Source organism: Cupressus sempervirens, chromosome 11 (assembly GCF_028749045.1).
Source record: "Cupressus sempervirens isolate cs-2001-9-10 chromosome 11, ASM2874904v1, whole genome shotgun sequence".
NCBI classification, from domain to species: Eukaryota; Viridiplantae; Streptophyta; class Pinopsida; order Cupressales; family Cupressaceae; genus Cupressus; species Cupressus sempervirens.
Window position 1 is genome coordinate 326,655,650 of NC_143128.1, and position 16,341 is coordinate 326,671,990.

At 38.0% G+C, this 16,341-nt stretch overlaps 1 protein-coding gene across 1 annotated transcript in view; it reads left to right on the forward strand.

Moving 5' to 3' along the window:
* Window positions 1-590: 590 nt before the first annotated feature.
* Window positions 591-16,341, forward strand: part of LOC149529426 (actin-related protein 2/3 complex subunit 1A-like) — a 190,392-nt gene continuing 174,641 nt past the window's right edge. Inside the window, exons 1-5 of the mRNA XM_089811309.1 lie at window positions 591-717; window positions 863-934; window positions 7,483-7,577; window positions 7,735-7,811; window positions 8,014-8,108. Coding sequence (XP_089667435.1) covers window positions 865-934; window positions 7,483-7,577; window positions 7,735-7,811; window positions 8,014-8,108 — 337 coding nt within the window. The 5' untranslated portion in view covers window positions 591-717; window positions 863-864. The remainder of the gene's footprint in view (window positions 718-862; window positions 935-7,482; window positions 7,578-7,734; window positions 7,812-8,013; window positions 8,109-16,341) is intronic.

The window sequence follows — 16,341 nt, forward strand, 5'->3', positions numbered from 1 at the left end:
GAAGATAGTTATTTTCAGGGCTTCAGGATTTCAGGCTTAGCCAAATTTTAGGATTCCGCATTTTACCCCAGCTTGGTGTTTTGTTGATGAGTGGTCGTTTCTTGAGCCCTCATCTTGTTTGTGGTGGTTGTTGGCTTTTATTCGTGTGTGTCAGTTGGTTGTGGCGTTCGGAGATCTGTTAGTTGCCGAGATTGTGGTGAAGTCTTTCGTTGCGATCGTTGTGATCCCTGTATGATGTTGTCATGTGCATTCATACTTGTAAAAATAAAATTCTTGGCTTAATTTGAATCCTTGTTTCCAAGAATCTCCGAGCAGAGCATTACATAAGTACTAGTAATAAAGATAAGAATGGAATTTCACCTTAAATAGAAAACACTAGGATAAACGTTATTAAACTACCTAAGGTAGACGTTTTTCTTAATTTGAACTCCACCTTGAGTAAAAAATTGATTTCTACCAAGCTCATTACTACTTAAATCGCACTCCATAGATATATAGGGGTGGGTAAAGAAATGATTAGCCCGGACAAAAACGCACAAAAGGGACAATGTTTTTTGTTTTTATCCTTACGATCTGAATTTTTTATTTTCATCCTTAAATTCGGAGAGCCATTTAAATCTCTGAATTTGCTTGTTCCAGAGGAGGAGGGGAAGGAAAACATTTTGCTCTGGTGTTTTTCTTTTAATTTCCACGGTTAAGGGTGGATCGTATAGTCAGGTGTGTTAAAAGTTGAGTTCAATAACATTCCTTTATTGCCGAAATCAAGTATAAGGCAATATGGTACTGAAATTGAATCCGGGTTCATCTTTTTTTTCCCTTGGCAATTTATTGAAATTGTAACGGAGTTTGAATGTGCGTGCAGAAATGGCAGCCGTGGCAGCTCACCAGCTGAGTCAGTGCATCACTTGCCATGCCTGGAATGCGGAACTTTCCAGTAAGCAGCTGTCACAGATTGCTCACTTTTTGTTGTAGTTTTTCTTTTTCTATTTTTCGTTTCATTAAAAGAAAGCGTAGTATTATATTTGTCGAAGTAAAGGTACTGAAGCTCAAGGGTCCAGATCCTTCCCCCTAATTCGAATCGAGCAAAACAATGTCCACCTTCCTTAGCTAACTATGAAATAGACGTTGACTTTACGATCCAAATTGGCAGACTTCAGAGTCCAGACTTTACAAAGCACCTAAAATTGTAAATCTAAGGTCTCCACTGTCCCTAATAAATATAGTATAGATTGTGGTCAGTGATACAATTTGATTACATTCACGTTTTGAGTCAAGCTACCTGATATTATCATCATTATGAGATGCGTGTGGATAAGAGATTAGAGCTTCTTATATTGATTGCTAATGCTATACAAGATGCTATGCAGTTAGAAGTTGAACCGTTTCATTCTTCCAGCTGTCCTTATTGTTGATTCATGTCGGTTGCATAATATGGTCATGTATTATTATCATGCAGATTAGTTATATATTCTTAACTTTTGCTAAGTCAAGCACGCAAAGTCTGAGTTTTCACAGAGATATTTCATATTTCACACAATCTTTTGTTAACTTATTGAAAATACATTTAAAAGTTCTTTGTTCTGTCTGATACATTGTTTGCTCAGTTCTGTTTCATTTTGGTTTCAGCACTTGATCTATCTCAATAAACCTTTGGTATATTTCATTTTTTTCTCTATAACATATTAATTCCAAAATTTGTACATTTTCTTCTTAGATGTCTTGTGAACCAGATTAGTGTTTTTAAATTATTTTGGATGATTACAAGATTATAGGTCGAGAAACATTGAGTTCCTATGAAAACCCTCTGTTTGCCATCGTACCTGTTCGCACAATCTAAAATTGTTTCACCAAAATGGAAAAATGAGATACGTTTGTCCTTTTTCTTGAGATGATTGAAGATGCACTGCAAGGACAGAAAGAAGACATCTACGGTCATTTTAGAGAGTTTTTCAAATTAAGTTGCTGCTTTCTAGATTCAACTCAGGCAAGCTTCTGTTTAGTGGTCTGAGGCCTTTTAAACATCCATGCTAACATTGTCATTCTCTAGTTTGAAGGAATATAGATGGCCCTAAATTGTGATTCGGGTAGGGGTCCAGGTATAAGTACAAGAACCCGGTACAGCGGTACAACATTTTTTTTTCATTGGGAATAGGTATGGCTATATATTTACATACACACATATATTATATATGTATGTATAGATACACATATGTATACACACATAAACACAAGAAATTTGCGATACCAAGACCAACAACTTAGCCCTTCTACTGATGTGACTTGATTAGAGCCCAGCAGACTCTGGAGGAAAGAGCTACACCGGCTAGAGCTACTGATGTGATGATTTATTTCTTACTAGCGATGATGATTTGATTGTTAAGTGCAAGAAGGAGCTTACTTCAGAATATGAAATGAAAGATCTTGGACTATTGCTTTATTTCCTTGGGCTGAGGTATGGCAAAGTTCAAGTGGTACTAATTTAAGTCAAGGTAGATATGCTATACATTTATTGAAAAGATTTGGTATGCTGGATTGTAAATCCATGACCACTCCTATGGAAACAAATCTGAAAAAAATTACATGAGGATGCAACTATTTCAGATTTGATTGACCCTACCATGTATAGACAACTAATTGGCTCCTTAACGTCTTACACAAGACTTGATATTTGTTATGCAGTAAATACATTGAGTCAATTTATGTGTAATCCAAGACAGATTCATCTGTTGCAGCCAAACATATTCTAAGATATATTTGTGTCACAGCTGGATATGGATTAAGATTTTCATCTGATGTTGAGCTAACTTTAAAAGGATTTTCTGGTTCGGATTGGGCATGTTGTGTGCCTGAAGGAGTACTTCAGGTTGTTGTTTCCGGATGGGTTCAACTATGATTTCTTGGTATACCAGGAAACAAACTTGTGTGGCCCAAAGCATTGCTGAAGCAAAGTATGTTGCAGCATGTATGGCTGCAAAAGAAGTTGTGCGGCTTCATAAATTAGTGGCTGGGTTATTTGGTCAACTGACTGAACCTATTATGATTATGTATGATAATCAACGTTGCATAAAGCTTTCAGCTAATCCAGTTTTTCACGACATGTCTAAGTATGTGGAAATATAATATCACTATCTCAGGGATATGGTTCACAGGAAGGCTATTGAGCTTAAATATATCTCTACTGAAGAACAAATTGCAAACATTCTTACCAAGCCTCTTCCTAGAGTGAAGCTTTGCAACTTCTGGGATAAGCTTGGCATTATGGAGAATGATGCTCTAGATGAAAGAAAATCTCAACTCTTGCGATTCATTTCATGATGAGTTCTTCTCTACGAGAGAAGTTCAAGGTGAGTTCTATTGTTTCATCCTCTGCAAGTAGGCATGATGGAAGAGCATTCTTCTCTAGGAGAAGTTTGAGGTTTAAGCCCTCATTTGATCTATTGTGAGTAGGCATAGTGGAATTGCAATCTTTTGTGGGAAAAGATTGAGGTGCAAGCCCACATTTTTTCGCTCTTTGTGTGTAGGGATGGTGAATCCACCCTCTATGAGAAGGCATGGTGGAGGTTATGTGTGACACATCTTTTATCTTTTTCTTCACCCTCTAGGAGTAGCTATGGTGAATACTTCTAGAATATAGATGAGATGACTACTTGCTTATTGATATGTCGAGATAACAATTTGATTGCTGTTATGATGAGATGCCTATTTGCTTATTGTTATGTTGAGATAACAATTTGATTGTTGTCACGATGAGATAACTACTTACTTATTGTTATGATGATATAACAATTTGATTGCTGTTATGGTGAGATATCAATTTTATGAAATCTATGATAACATTTGTTCCGACTTTATCATTGGTTGCAGTCATATGCACTTGTATTGAGAAGGAACTCTGAAGATCTCTCTCTTGCTAAGAGGGAGCGTTGAGAATATAGCTGTGAAAGAGATTTTATACTTGCTGTGGTTTCAAATCTCTGCGCTCTTAAGATACTTTTCTATTCCAAACAGTCTTTGGTGGTTCCTTCTATGATGGTTTTGCAGCTCAGTTTCAGTTGAACCTGCGCTCTATTTTTTGGTGACGAAAATTCTATGTTCGTGATTTATGGTTGCTCATTTTGCCGGCTTTGATAATCTCCTTTTGGCGCATATTTTATTTTCTCATCTCTGTCGGCATATTGTGCCCTCTCAGCATATGACATGGGTGTCTTGCTGGCAATTCTCTTCTTGTCTTCAGCTTTTATATTCTATCATGTTGGGTGTATTGTTCTCTTACGACACTTATTCTAAGTGTTGATTATTATGTGTTTGGTTGTTAGTTTAGTCGACTTGTCTTGTAATGTGCAAGGAATGTTTTGTCTTCCTTGTTTCTGGGTGGAGGTAGAATGTTATCCATTGGTGTGTTACAATAACAAAGGATGACTAAAAAGCATATGTGTATGATAACAGTAAGTAACCTGATATACAAACCAATCTCTGAAGCAGGCACATGTGTTATCGTTTCTTCTGTCACTATGCTTTCACAACATCTGTAGTTGATATTGTGTTCTCCTACATTATTTGCATTTTATATGTATGCTTTGTGGCATCTGCATTGGATATTACATCCTTAACAAAATCTGCATTTCAATTTTGGTATTTTCCATGAAAGCTGTTATACAATAATTTGTATGTAATAGCAGTTAATAGCTATTTGATTCATTGTAATAGTGCATTGGAAGCATAAGAGATTTAAAACTCAAAGATTTTGATTTCGCCGTGACATTGTACCTGATTCTTTTGAGAACATCAATAAAGGTATTAACATTTTGGTGGGTTGGGTTGTTTCCCTCATTGTGGAGGGCTTTTCCTAGGATATCTGTTTGTGTTGTTTGACTCTTCTTGTATTGATGTGTTCTATCTTACTTTTGTTTAAAAAGTTAACAACCGGTACGACTATTTTTCAAAATAGGGGACGGGGATACTTGGGTCCCATCAGTTTTTTTAATATAATGTAATATTTATAGAAAATTTGAAAATATGAGTCATAACAATGGTTTTCACTTAGTTACCGATTCGGCCTCCTGGAGGCTGGATATGGAAGCGGATGCGGCCAGGTGTTGGATGCAGATGGGTGCACTGTGGTTGCTACCAGATGCCACTCATAGGCACTCGGATGCGGACAAATGCCTGTGTTAGGCATCCAGACGCATCCAGGTGCCTGTGAGTGGCATCTAGATGACACCCACAGGGCACTCGGGAGTATCCACAAGCTTCCTCGCCCAGAAAAGAAAGACACATTTTAAAATATTTTTTTAACATGTGGTGTGGTTCTATTATGCTTAAATCACGAGTAAAATAATTAAACAATTGTAATGAAAGATGAGAGCGATACGATAGATTTTAACATCGATGAGATATTGATGCCTCAAAGAAACTCTTTGTGGGTGAAAACTTCAACCAAATAATACTATATGTTAAGTGCCCAAAAATGGCTTACAAAACTGATACCACAGCTCCTTTTGAATTGCCATAGGTTTCTTTGCAAGGGTTTCTTTTGGGCTGCTGTCTAGTTGAGCTTATATGGAAATGCATTTTGCAAATCTTTTCAAGTTTGAGAGCATTTTAAGTTGCCATTTTTGTGACAAATAGTGAGAGGAAATTCTCTCTTCAAATTATAGGGCAGGATTTAAAAAATAAATTAATCTATGCCTAAAATCTGAAACAAGTAAACAGATTGCAGATTATGTACCTTCTACAAATAACTTTCTAGGGGTTTTGCATCTAAACAAAATGCTTGAGAGAAACAATGTAGATCATCTTTTGATCATGAAGGTAAGAATACAAGACTGAAATTACTTATCTGATTTCTTTGCATACACGTAGTATGTATATATATCACATACTTTTATACACACACACATACACACACACACGCATCCGCATCCTCACCCCCGCCCAAAAAAAAAAAAAAAATTCCCGCATTCCGTATCAGCTTCCCGCATCCGCATCTGAATCAGTAACTTAGGTATTCAAAATCAAAAACAGTGATAAAGTTTGCAGATGTTATGTATTGTTTTTAGTTTCAGATTTGCAATATGTTTGTAATAATAATATATGCTAAATATCTAGATGCAAAACAGAGAAGACAAACTTTAAACATGAACAAGAAAATCATAAATTATATAACATTGACATATTGCAAATGATAAACTTCTGACTTTATTAGTGATAAAGTTTACTTTTAGTTAGTATTGTATTAAAGTTTCAAACTGATTACATATTGAATTAAGCTTGATAAACATAAAGCTGATAGGCAACCAAAAAACTGAAACAAAAATAAAAAATTGTAATCAAGATCCCTAGCTATGATGCTCTCCACTGAGTACCCTGTTCTTGGATACATTTATATGGTACTTGGGTATGTTGATATGTGTCCTAGGGGTGTGGGTGTGCGTACCCATGCAACCTAGGATATTTGTCTTTTAATAAGTGTAAACAAACAAAAAATATATAAAATGACTTAAATGAACTAAAAGAAGTTAACTTTTGAAAATGTGAACTTTAAAATATATCTGCTAAAAATATAAATGTGAGCTCATACAAAGTATTGAACCCTTGATAACTTTTCTACAATGGAAAGGTAGCAAGTGCAAAGGTGAATGAGTCAATTTCAGTGTGAAATGAATTCAATTAATAGTGCAATTCTTAGCTGGCATCTGAAGAAAGTTGAAACGTTTGATCATCACCAATTAGATGAGAGAATGCGTTTACTTTCTACTCCATTTTAATGGCTATGTTTTATTCAGTGTTCCTGGTCAGCATCTCCCTGCTGTTTACATTCTTGCTTTTGTAAAGTAAAATGGGCACCTAGGAGTTGATGTTTATCTATTTGTTTATGAACGCATTTTGGTTCAACTGTATTTTTGTAAAGAATCACATAGTTTTCTAGCTTCATGGAGCAAATCTTCCTTTTTCCTGTGTGAATACACAGAGATAACCTGGTAAATTTCAATAGGTGACTGCAATTAATCTAACTTTGCTAAATTTGGAAGGTTCCCTAGATTCTTTGATCTCCTTTGTACTTTTAATGAGAAAGGATTGAACTCCATCACAACAAGCTCTTGGGAATCATTCCACTTTTCTTTAGTTGGAATTCTTTTAATTGTTGTTCAAAAGTTGCAGGCATTAGGAGATGCCATGATGACACAAGGACACCAAAAACATCCCTAGTTTTAGCAATAAAATTTGGGGACAACCCTCCTTTATTGTAAATGTCCCAGTTTGTAAGAAAAAAAGGGGGAGAAGGGGTTTCTTTGATCCATTTCCCTGTCCAAAAGTTCAGGATTGGAATCTAGGTCATTAGAAAAATGAAAGGTTTTGATGGTATTAAAAGTTAACATCTGTTGTAATTCCTGTTGACCAAGGTTTCTCATCTTCTTCTTATTCCTTACTTGTCTGTTGTTCCTTGGTACAAGTGAGTTGATGAACTTTTTGGATTTGCAGTGGTTGCTGTTTGCCCTAACAACAGTGAAGTGCATATTTACAAAGCATCACCAGATGGCAGTTCTATATGGAATAGAATACACATTCTTCAGAAGGTACATCTTGCATTTTTTTTCTTTTGCCTTTATTACATTGTTGCCATTTCTAGTACTCAATTTGTATTAAATTTAGTTTGTAGCTTTGAATGAGGTTCTATATGTATGTGGGTGTATGAGGCAAATATAGACTGACATATGCTTATGTTATTTGCAGCACGATCAACTTGTATCAGGGATAGACTGGGGTACGAGATTAAATAAGATTGTTACTGTGTCACATGATAGAAATTCGTAAGATATTATCCACTAATCATTGGTTTTCCTTGTTTTAATTGTTTTCTTCATAAGGCATGCTTGTAGATGCATCTCATTTACTTAATAGTTGTTGAATTTAAAAGTGAAGTTACAACTACCTTGGAATATGTAGCATAGCTTTGAATTTGATGTTTTTTAGATGGTACTCTCCTACCAATTTGTGGCTTTCAAACTGTAGGTATGTTTGGAGTTTAGAGGGTGTTGAGTGGTTGCCAACACTAGTGATTCTCAGACTCAATCGTGCTGCTATTTGTGTTAAGTGGAGTCCAAGAGGTAACATTCACATACCTAGTTGTTGTTAAATATATTTGATGTTGTTCAATGTTATTAGAAATTTGTGATTGTATTGTTAGTTTGTAACAACTAGTTTATTTAGTAACTGGTTTGTAGTTTGTACCTATTATCATATACACTTGGACTAGTTGAAGATAAGATGACTAAAAAAATGATGCATTTGCAGAATAAGGAGTCTCTTCCTGAATAATTCGTGTTTTTATATTAATCAGATACAATAATTTCTTGTAGATCAATATTCAGGGTTCTACTATGTGGCTCCAGCCCAAAATTCATAACATAGACAAATACTCAACCACCTACACAAGTAAATCCTTAAAGGAATGGATTAGGCAAAAAACAGGAAGGAAAGCTAAGCACTACACCATATAACATAAGTTAACGCAAAACACCAGCGACCGACCAAACTTTTGGTAGGTGGGAGATCCCCCAACATGCCACCCTAGAACCTCTAGGTGTTCTCTGTAATAGCAATTGTATATTCAATAATGAAATTGGAGTTTACAAAACATAGGCAATTACATTACAATGTTTCTGGAAGAAACAAATGTAAACAGACGTAAACAAAAGTCAGAAATAGAAGCTACCTTTGCTAACTGAGATGACCATTGAAAAAACATTACATTATTTAAGCACTCTCCATTAATGGCCATCATTCTAAATACCCTACAGAAGACAATCTGCAAGTCTTTTGGTCACAAATGCATATAAAGCTGCCCCCTTTTGGTCACAGATGCATAGAACACTCTAGCAAATGAGCCTGCTGCTGACACCCTTCCTGAATCTATAGAACCTCCAGAACTCCCAACATGATGCTGGGTAATGAAACTGACCTTGTAACCAGAAGTATTGAGAACAACTTCTCAAACTGAAACTAAGAATTTTATGGAAAAAAACCGCCATATCCTTAATGTGATGCTGATATCACCCACAAAAAAGTACCTGATTTTTTAGGAGAAAAATTAGAAACCCCAACAATAATATTTTGAGGAAAAAATTATTAAACCTAACAGTAATTTTTTGAGTTAAAATTAAAAAACTCAGGAACCATTTTTAAGGAAAATTTTAAAAAACCTAGAAACAATTTTTAAGGAAAAAAGAAAAAAGAAAACACAACTTTTGAGAAAAAAGAATCAATCAAAACCTAGGAACAATTTTTAAGGAGAAAATAAAATACCCAGAAATTGAAACATCTGTCATGAGTTACCCTCTTGTAGAGAAAGATCCTACGATCTAAATGAGAAAATCAGGAAAAACTGAGAGATAATTTTTGAGGAAAAAATTATAAGAACCCACACAACATTAAACATTTTTTAATGTGGAAAAAATCCTAGAAACCTCGAGTAGAGAAATGATGCACAATTTTTGTTGGAAAAAATCAAGCAAAAAATGAGAATCCACAATTGTGAAAAGCTGGATGCAACCCACCATGATTTTTTTGTGGAAAAATTAAAGAAAACCCTCAATGTGTTTATGCTCAGAATACACAACTTTGTTTTGGAGGAAAAACAATAAAACACAAAATAAAACTAGCTTGTATCGTGCTAAGTAATTGGGGAAAAATGATTTTATTAAAATGATTAAAGAGATCATTTTAAAGAATTTTACAGATGTACAAAATAGAAAGCTTCTAATAAGAAACTAAAGAATATCGTAGAAACGATCTTATCTACCTAAATTACATTATATATAGAAGATGACGATTAAAGTAATATAATAATAATATTCTTTGCATGGCTCCCTCTCTGAGTGTTTGGTCATCTAGTGTGCCCTTTGTCCGCCTTGTCACTGTCTGCAGCGTGTTTCTTTTGGCCCTCATCGTGTTTGCACTCCATCCTGATTATTTCCTCCTCACGAACTTCGACATTTCCCGTGTTTAGACTCATTTCTTCCGAGAGCTTGACACTGTTTCCACCCAGTCTCTTGTGTGCCTCTCATCAATGCTTGAACTGCAGGGAGTTGTCAGGCTTCTCAGTGGGTTTTCTCTCTCCCATTCCGATTCATTTCGGGCGTCGTTGTGATTTTTTTGTCCCCCATTGCCTCACATCGGATTTGCTTTACTGTTTATGTTCACTGGTTTGATCTGGTATAATACCTAGCTTGGATTTTGCTGATTTTATTGGTGACTCTTTCTACGCCCAACTTAGGGTTTTTATGGCTCCAAACTTTGGTTTTTACTGGTGGTTACAATGACTACAGGAGATAACTCTTCCCAAAATCAAACCCTCACATATCAGCGGTTATGGGATAGAGTTTTAAGATGGAGACTGATAACACCTTGCTGAGAGAACGGGTTGCTGAATTGACAGCGGAATTTGCAAACCTTAAAAAGTCCACAGAATTGAACACCTTGAATATCCAACGTTTTTTGGATACTTTCATCTCTGAAACAGCAGGGTTAAAATCCAACTTAGAGGCTATTATTGAACAACTGGATGGGCTGGAGAAAATCAAAGAACAACAGATCAAAATGGCAACAATACGCTCTTCTTTGATTGTGGAAACTGAATAGAAGGTGAAATCATGGGCTTCTCTTTGTACTAATACAGATACTACTACCCCTGAGCTGAGTATAGACAAGATTATCTAAGGTAAGATTGACAATGAATGGGTGTAGTGTGCATATGAGCTCAACTTGCGTATTCGTGTTCTTACACCCACTTCCAACCCTGCTGCTACTGGACATTCCTCTCTTTGATCAACTTGGTATCTCCGATATTACTTTGGAGAGATGTTGGTTTGGTACGGGAGACACCCTTTTCATCAGTTTTTCTCTTGTTCAAATAGGCTTCATGCCCTTAGAGCGAAGAGAAAGCTGTTTTCTCTCCCTTCTAAAATTTATCTTGATCAAGATCTTACTAAGGCACAGGTTACAGAGCTGAAACATGCTAGGGGAATTGTGGCAGATGCTAGACGAGCTGGAAAATGGGCAGTCATTAGGAATCTTAGAGCTATGGTTCGTGACTCTCCTACTAGATGTGTTGAGAGGTCAACCTCCAAACCCACAAGACAGTTTCGATAGCAGTCTGACAAGAGGAAGTCCTTTTCTCTTCTTGTCAACTATTGGAACGGCAATGGCTCTTTATGGTCATTACCTGGTCTCTTTCATGATGTGGTGGGGTCCGTAGATATTTTGGTTGTCATGGAGACTCACGAGAGTCCCATGCACCCTCTTCCAGGTTATCTTGGTTACCAGTGGGTGTCAGTTTGCAAAGATGAGGTTTTTACTTTTGGTGGGGTCTGTGGGTCCGGGGGTGTTGTTTGCTTGATTAGAGATGATATTTTCAGGTTCACATCAGTTGTACACTCTGATGCCTTGGCTAGATTCCTGTGGGTCCGTATTGGTCGTCGGAATCACTGACAAAGGGACATCTTTCTTGTGGTTTGTTATTTTCCACTGACCTCTTCCCCTTATGCCATTCATGATGTTGAGGATGGGAATCCTTTTTATGACCTTCAAGAGACCACCTCACAGTTTGCTGCTTTGGGTGATATCATTATTCTTGGAGACTTCAATGCACGGACCAGGAACCTTCAGACTCCTCTACATGATCATGGTTCTGATTCGATCTACACTTTTGAGATAGATCCGATTAGTATGGGGCCTTCAACGCACTTTGGGTGATGTTTTTGGACCGCTCTCCTCTTATGGCCGCCACCTCCTCTAGCTTTGTGAGTCTTCTAGTTTGTTGATTCTGAATGGCTTATCCTTCTTCCTAGGTTTTGATCTCTTTACTTGCTGGCCTCACTATGGGGGTGCGAGTGTTGTGGACTATGTCATCACCTTTTCTTCCTTCATTCCCTCTATTCGCAGCTTCACCATTTCTCGTCTCCCCTTTGCCAACCATGCTCTTCTTAGCTTTACCACCTACGCTTAACCCTGCTTGTCACCTTCTCTCCTGTCATCCCACTTTCCGACTGCCACAGCCTGTACCCCTATTTGTTTCCACTACCCTGAGGGTGATGGTGAGCTTTTTTCTTACCATCTTAGGAGATGTTTGACACCAGCTAGTTTCAGTGAGTCGCATGCGACCTCTGATATGTTTAATTTACTTGCCTCTGCCATTGGACGTTTGCTCTTCTTTCTATCCCTCACCATTCCCCTCTCTCATTTAGAGCTAAATGTCAGAATACTTGTCCTATGAATAAATGGTTTGATGATGATTGTAAAGCTTTTCATCGCTTTATTTGTTTTGCTTTTGAGACTCCCTCTCCTACTTTCGCCCACCTGTGCCTTTCTTCCCTTCATTTTCTTTGCCACAAGAAACACTCTTTTGCCTCTTCTCAGTGTAGATCCCTTTGCTCCACCCTTATTCAGAATCCCTAGATCTTCTGGTGTACCCTTTTCCCTTGGTGTTTGCCTTGTCCTCCATCCTTGACTTCCACTCTTTGACCTCCCACACCATTTCGCTTTATGATATTCTTGGGCAGCCACCTCTTCATTCCACTCCACCTCCCCACTGCCATTTGTTCACCTACTCCAGTATTATTGAGGCCATTAGATCTATGGGGTGCAGTAGAGCAGCAGATGAAGATGGTTTCTAGGCTGAACTTTTCAAGCTTGGGGCTCCAGTTCTTGGATCTTACCTTCCTACACTCTTTAATAGAGTGGTTTTTACTGGATTTCCTGAGTCTTGGTCGCGACATGTGATTTACCCTATTCATAAGTCTGGGTCTACTTCTGACTCGGGCAACTATAGGTTTATCATGATTGGGCATACATTTGCTAAACTTTATGCCACTGCTCTGAATACCATGTTCTCCAGTGAGCTTGACAGGAGTGGCTGTAGAGCCAAAGGGCAGGCAAGTTTTCGGGCAAACTATTAGACTATGGATCATATCTTCTCTGTGCGGGCTATTATTGAGGAGGCTAGGAATCACTCTTAGAAGGTTTATTGTTGTTTTGTGGATTTTCGTAAGGCTTTCGATTCTATTCCCAAGATGGCCTTATTTTAGACACTTCGTGAGATTGGGATCTCAGACATGTTGCAAACTGCTATTATGAGACTTTATGAGAAGGTAACTGGTAGACTTAGGACTCTAGAGGGTTTTTCTCTTCCGATTTAGAGTACCATTGGGGTGAAGCAAGGTTGCCCTCTGTCTCCTACACTGTTTGGTTTGTACATTGATGAGCTTGAGGATTTTCTTATGAACTCCTCGCAACTTGGTGACGGGTGCTATTTACATTAGGTTTTGATTCCATTCTCCTTTTTGCTAATGATGTGGTTCTCTTGGCCTCTTCTCCAGACAGTTCATTGAGACTACTTGATGGTATGGCTTCTTTTTGTGATCAATGATAGCTCATTGTCAATCTGTCTAAGACTCGGTTATGATTTTTAACTGTCTTAAGACCTCTCATCTTCATTTCTTCTTTCAGGGCTAGGAGATTGAGCTGACTTCATCCTACATGTATCTCAGTGTGAAGTTTTCGGGACCCCGCTTTAGCTTGAGGCCAACTATTTAGTCCAGAGTCAGTAAGGGTATGGGTTCCTTGGCCTTGTTGGAGAGACAGTGCTTCAGACATCATTTTTATGATATTTTGTCCAAGCTGTCCTACTTGGACTCCTTGGTTTGACCGACTGTTCTCTATGGCTCAGTTGTTTGGGGACCTTTTGTACTTGCTTTAGATTGGGCCTCTATTGAACGTGTTCAGACGTTGCCTTTACAATGTATCAATAGATGCCAACTCACCCCTCACAACATTATCTTGGCTGAGTTTGGAGCTCATCCTTTCAAACTTGCAGCCATTTTTGACTTGATGGTTCCTTCATCGGCTTTGAGGTTCTATGGAGTTGGAGACCAATTGCCATAGATGCTCTTATCTGGTATACTGCTCTTCTCTCAAGATTATGAGATCTGACACTTGTACTAGATCTCATTGTTGGTATGCCCAAGCCACCTCTTTGTTGGGTTCGATTGGGATTGACATTGACCATCTTCCTCCATACCAGTTTTCGCTTGATGCTCTAGCTCATCTCCTCCCCTTAGGTTAGGAGTTGAATGAGTCTGTTAGACAGGATATCTATAGATAGTACATTATTACTACTTGGCGTAATCCCCTGGGGGGGTTGCTTCCTAGGATGGCCTTCTATGCAGAGCATTTTCTCAAGGTTCAGAATGGTATTGTCATTCATCTTGCTTATCTTTATTGGTGCTAGAGTCATGCTCTACAATTCTCTTTGGGCTCTTTCAGAGTTGGCTCTCACTGGCTTCAGGTTCGAACCAATCACCATATGGATAGGGATGATTGGATTTGTTGATTGTGTACTTTGGTAGAAGTTGAGACTGAGACCCACTTTCTATTTCGATGCCCTATCTACTACGAGATCAGAGGGAGATTTTATTGCCTTTTCAGAGATTGTTTTTCTCTTTCAGAGTTCTTCAGCTGTATTGACCAGCGGTGTCTTGCACTTTATCTTCAGGAGGCCACCCAGCTTCGGGTGAATACCCTGCAGTCATTCATACCTCAAGATCATATTTTAAAGCAGCACATCACCACCTTTTTTTCTTCCTTGCCTCCTCCTCGGGGATTGAAAAGGCCACCCAATACTTCTCATTCTAGGACGGTCAGACACTATACTAGTCTTTCTAGGCAACGACATTTAGATCGTGGTTCTCGGCGGCGTTCTGAGGCTCTTGATCGTTCACGGCCTTATCTCTCTATTACTGATTTCTTTGTGGCAAAAAAGGATCCTTAGTCCTTACCTTGTTTTTCTCTGTGCCTGTGTTTTGTTTATTTCTTCTCTGTCACCATTTTGGTGCTGCTGATTGGGCTGGCTCCTTTGTTTGTATGCTCAGTCCCATAAACCCTCATGGTTTTTCATTGGACATTAATATTATCATCTTATCTTATCTAACAACCTCCCTCAATGGTCAATCTATCAACAAGACCGAGCTGTCCCCTAAACTTAGGAAACCTTTTTTGGACCAAGAGGTCTGGTGAGAATATCTAGAGTACGATCCGCCTTTAAAACATACTACAACTGAACTATCTTGTCTTCAGCCAACTACTGAATGTAATGACAATAAGCATTGGCATGTTTGGTTCTTTCATGGAAGACCAAATCCTTGGCAGTTTGGAACTCCCTGATTATCAAAAGCAAGGAACTCGTGCCTACTTGAGATAAATGCATAATCACAACCAAAGTGTCACAAGTTGCCTTAATAGCTCTGCGATACTCTGCTTCTGTGGAGGACAGTGAGATTGGAGGTTGCTCTAACTAGTCTAGGTGACTGCACTAGATCCCAAACTCAACTTGCGTCCAAAAGTTGATGTCTTGTCATCAACCGATCCTACCTAATCTGAATCAATAAACCTATTGAATCTGTAATCATGACGCTTAGTGTAAAGAAGTCCATAATTAGAGGCACCCTTCACATAACGTAGCACATGCTTCACTGCTACCCAATGATCAACCTTGAGGGCTGTCATGAAGCGTGAAATACAATACACTGCAAAACTAAGATCAGGTCTAGTGGTAGTGAGATAGATGAGATTGCCCATTAGTTGCCTGTAAGTGGTTTCATCAACAAGAGGAGAATAAAACTTGGCTAACAACTTTAGTCCTTTTTACATAGGTTTGGAAGTAGGTTTACAACTCTTCACTCGAAACCTATCAAGCAAGTTCTTGACATACTTAGACTGAGAAATAAAGATGCTACCATCAGTTTGCCAAACCTCAACACCTAAACAATAATAGAGAAGCCCCAAATTTGTCATATTGAGATCCTTGTAGAGGGTCTTATTTGATTTTTGCAATCAAATGTGCTGAATTGCTAGTAATGATCAAGTCATCCACTTAGACAACAAGAAAGTGAACATTGTCACTAGAGTGTTTGATATACAAATTACTATCAAAAGAGCAACAATGAAAACCATGAGCAACCAAGTACCAATCAATCTTGATGTGCAATGCTCGAGGGGCCTATTTGAGTTCATAGAGTGCTTTCTTGAGTCGGTATAACTGTTGGTCTTTGCCAACAACTTTGAAACCAAGGGGTTGTATCATGTGGATTTCTTCCTACAACTCATTGTTGAGGAACATACTCTTAACATCCATATGGTGGACTTTCCATCTAAACTGAGCTGCAATGGTGAGAAGAAGACGAATTGTACTCAGCTTCATAGTAGCAGCAAAAGTCTCCTCATAATTAGTGCCCTTCTGTTGTGTGAATCCTCAAGCAACTAATCTGGCCTTGTATTTATCTAAGG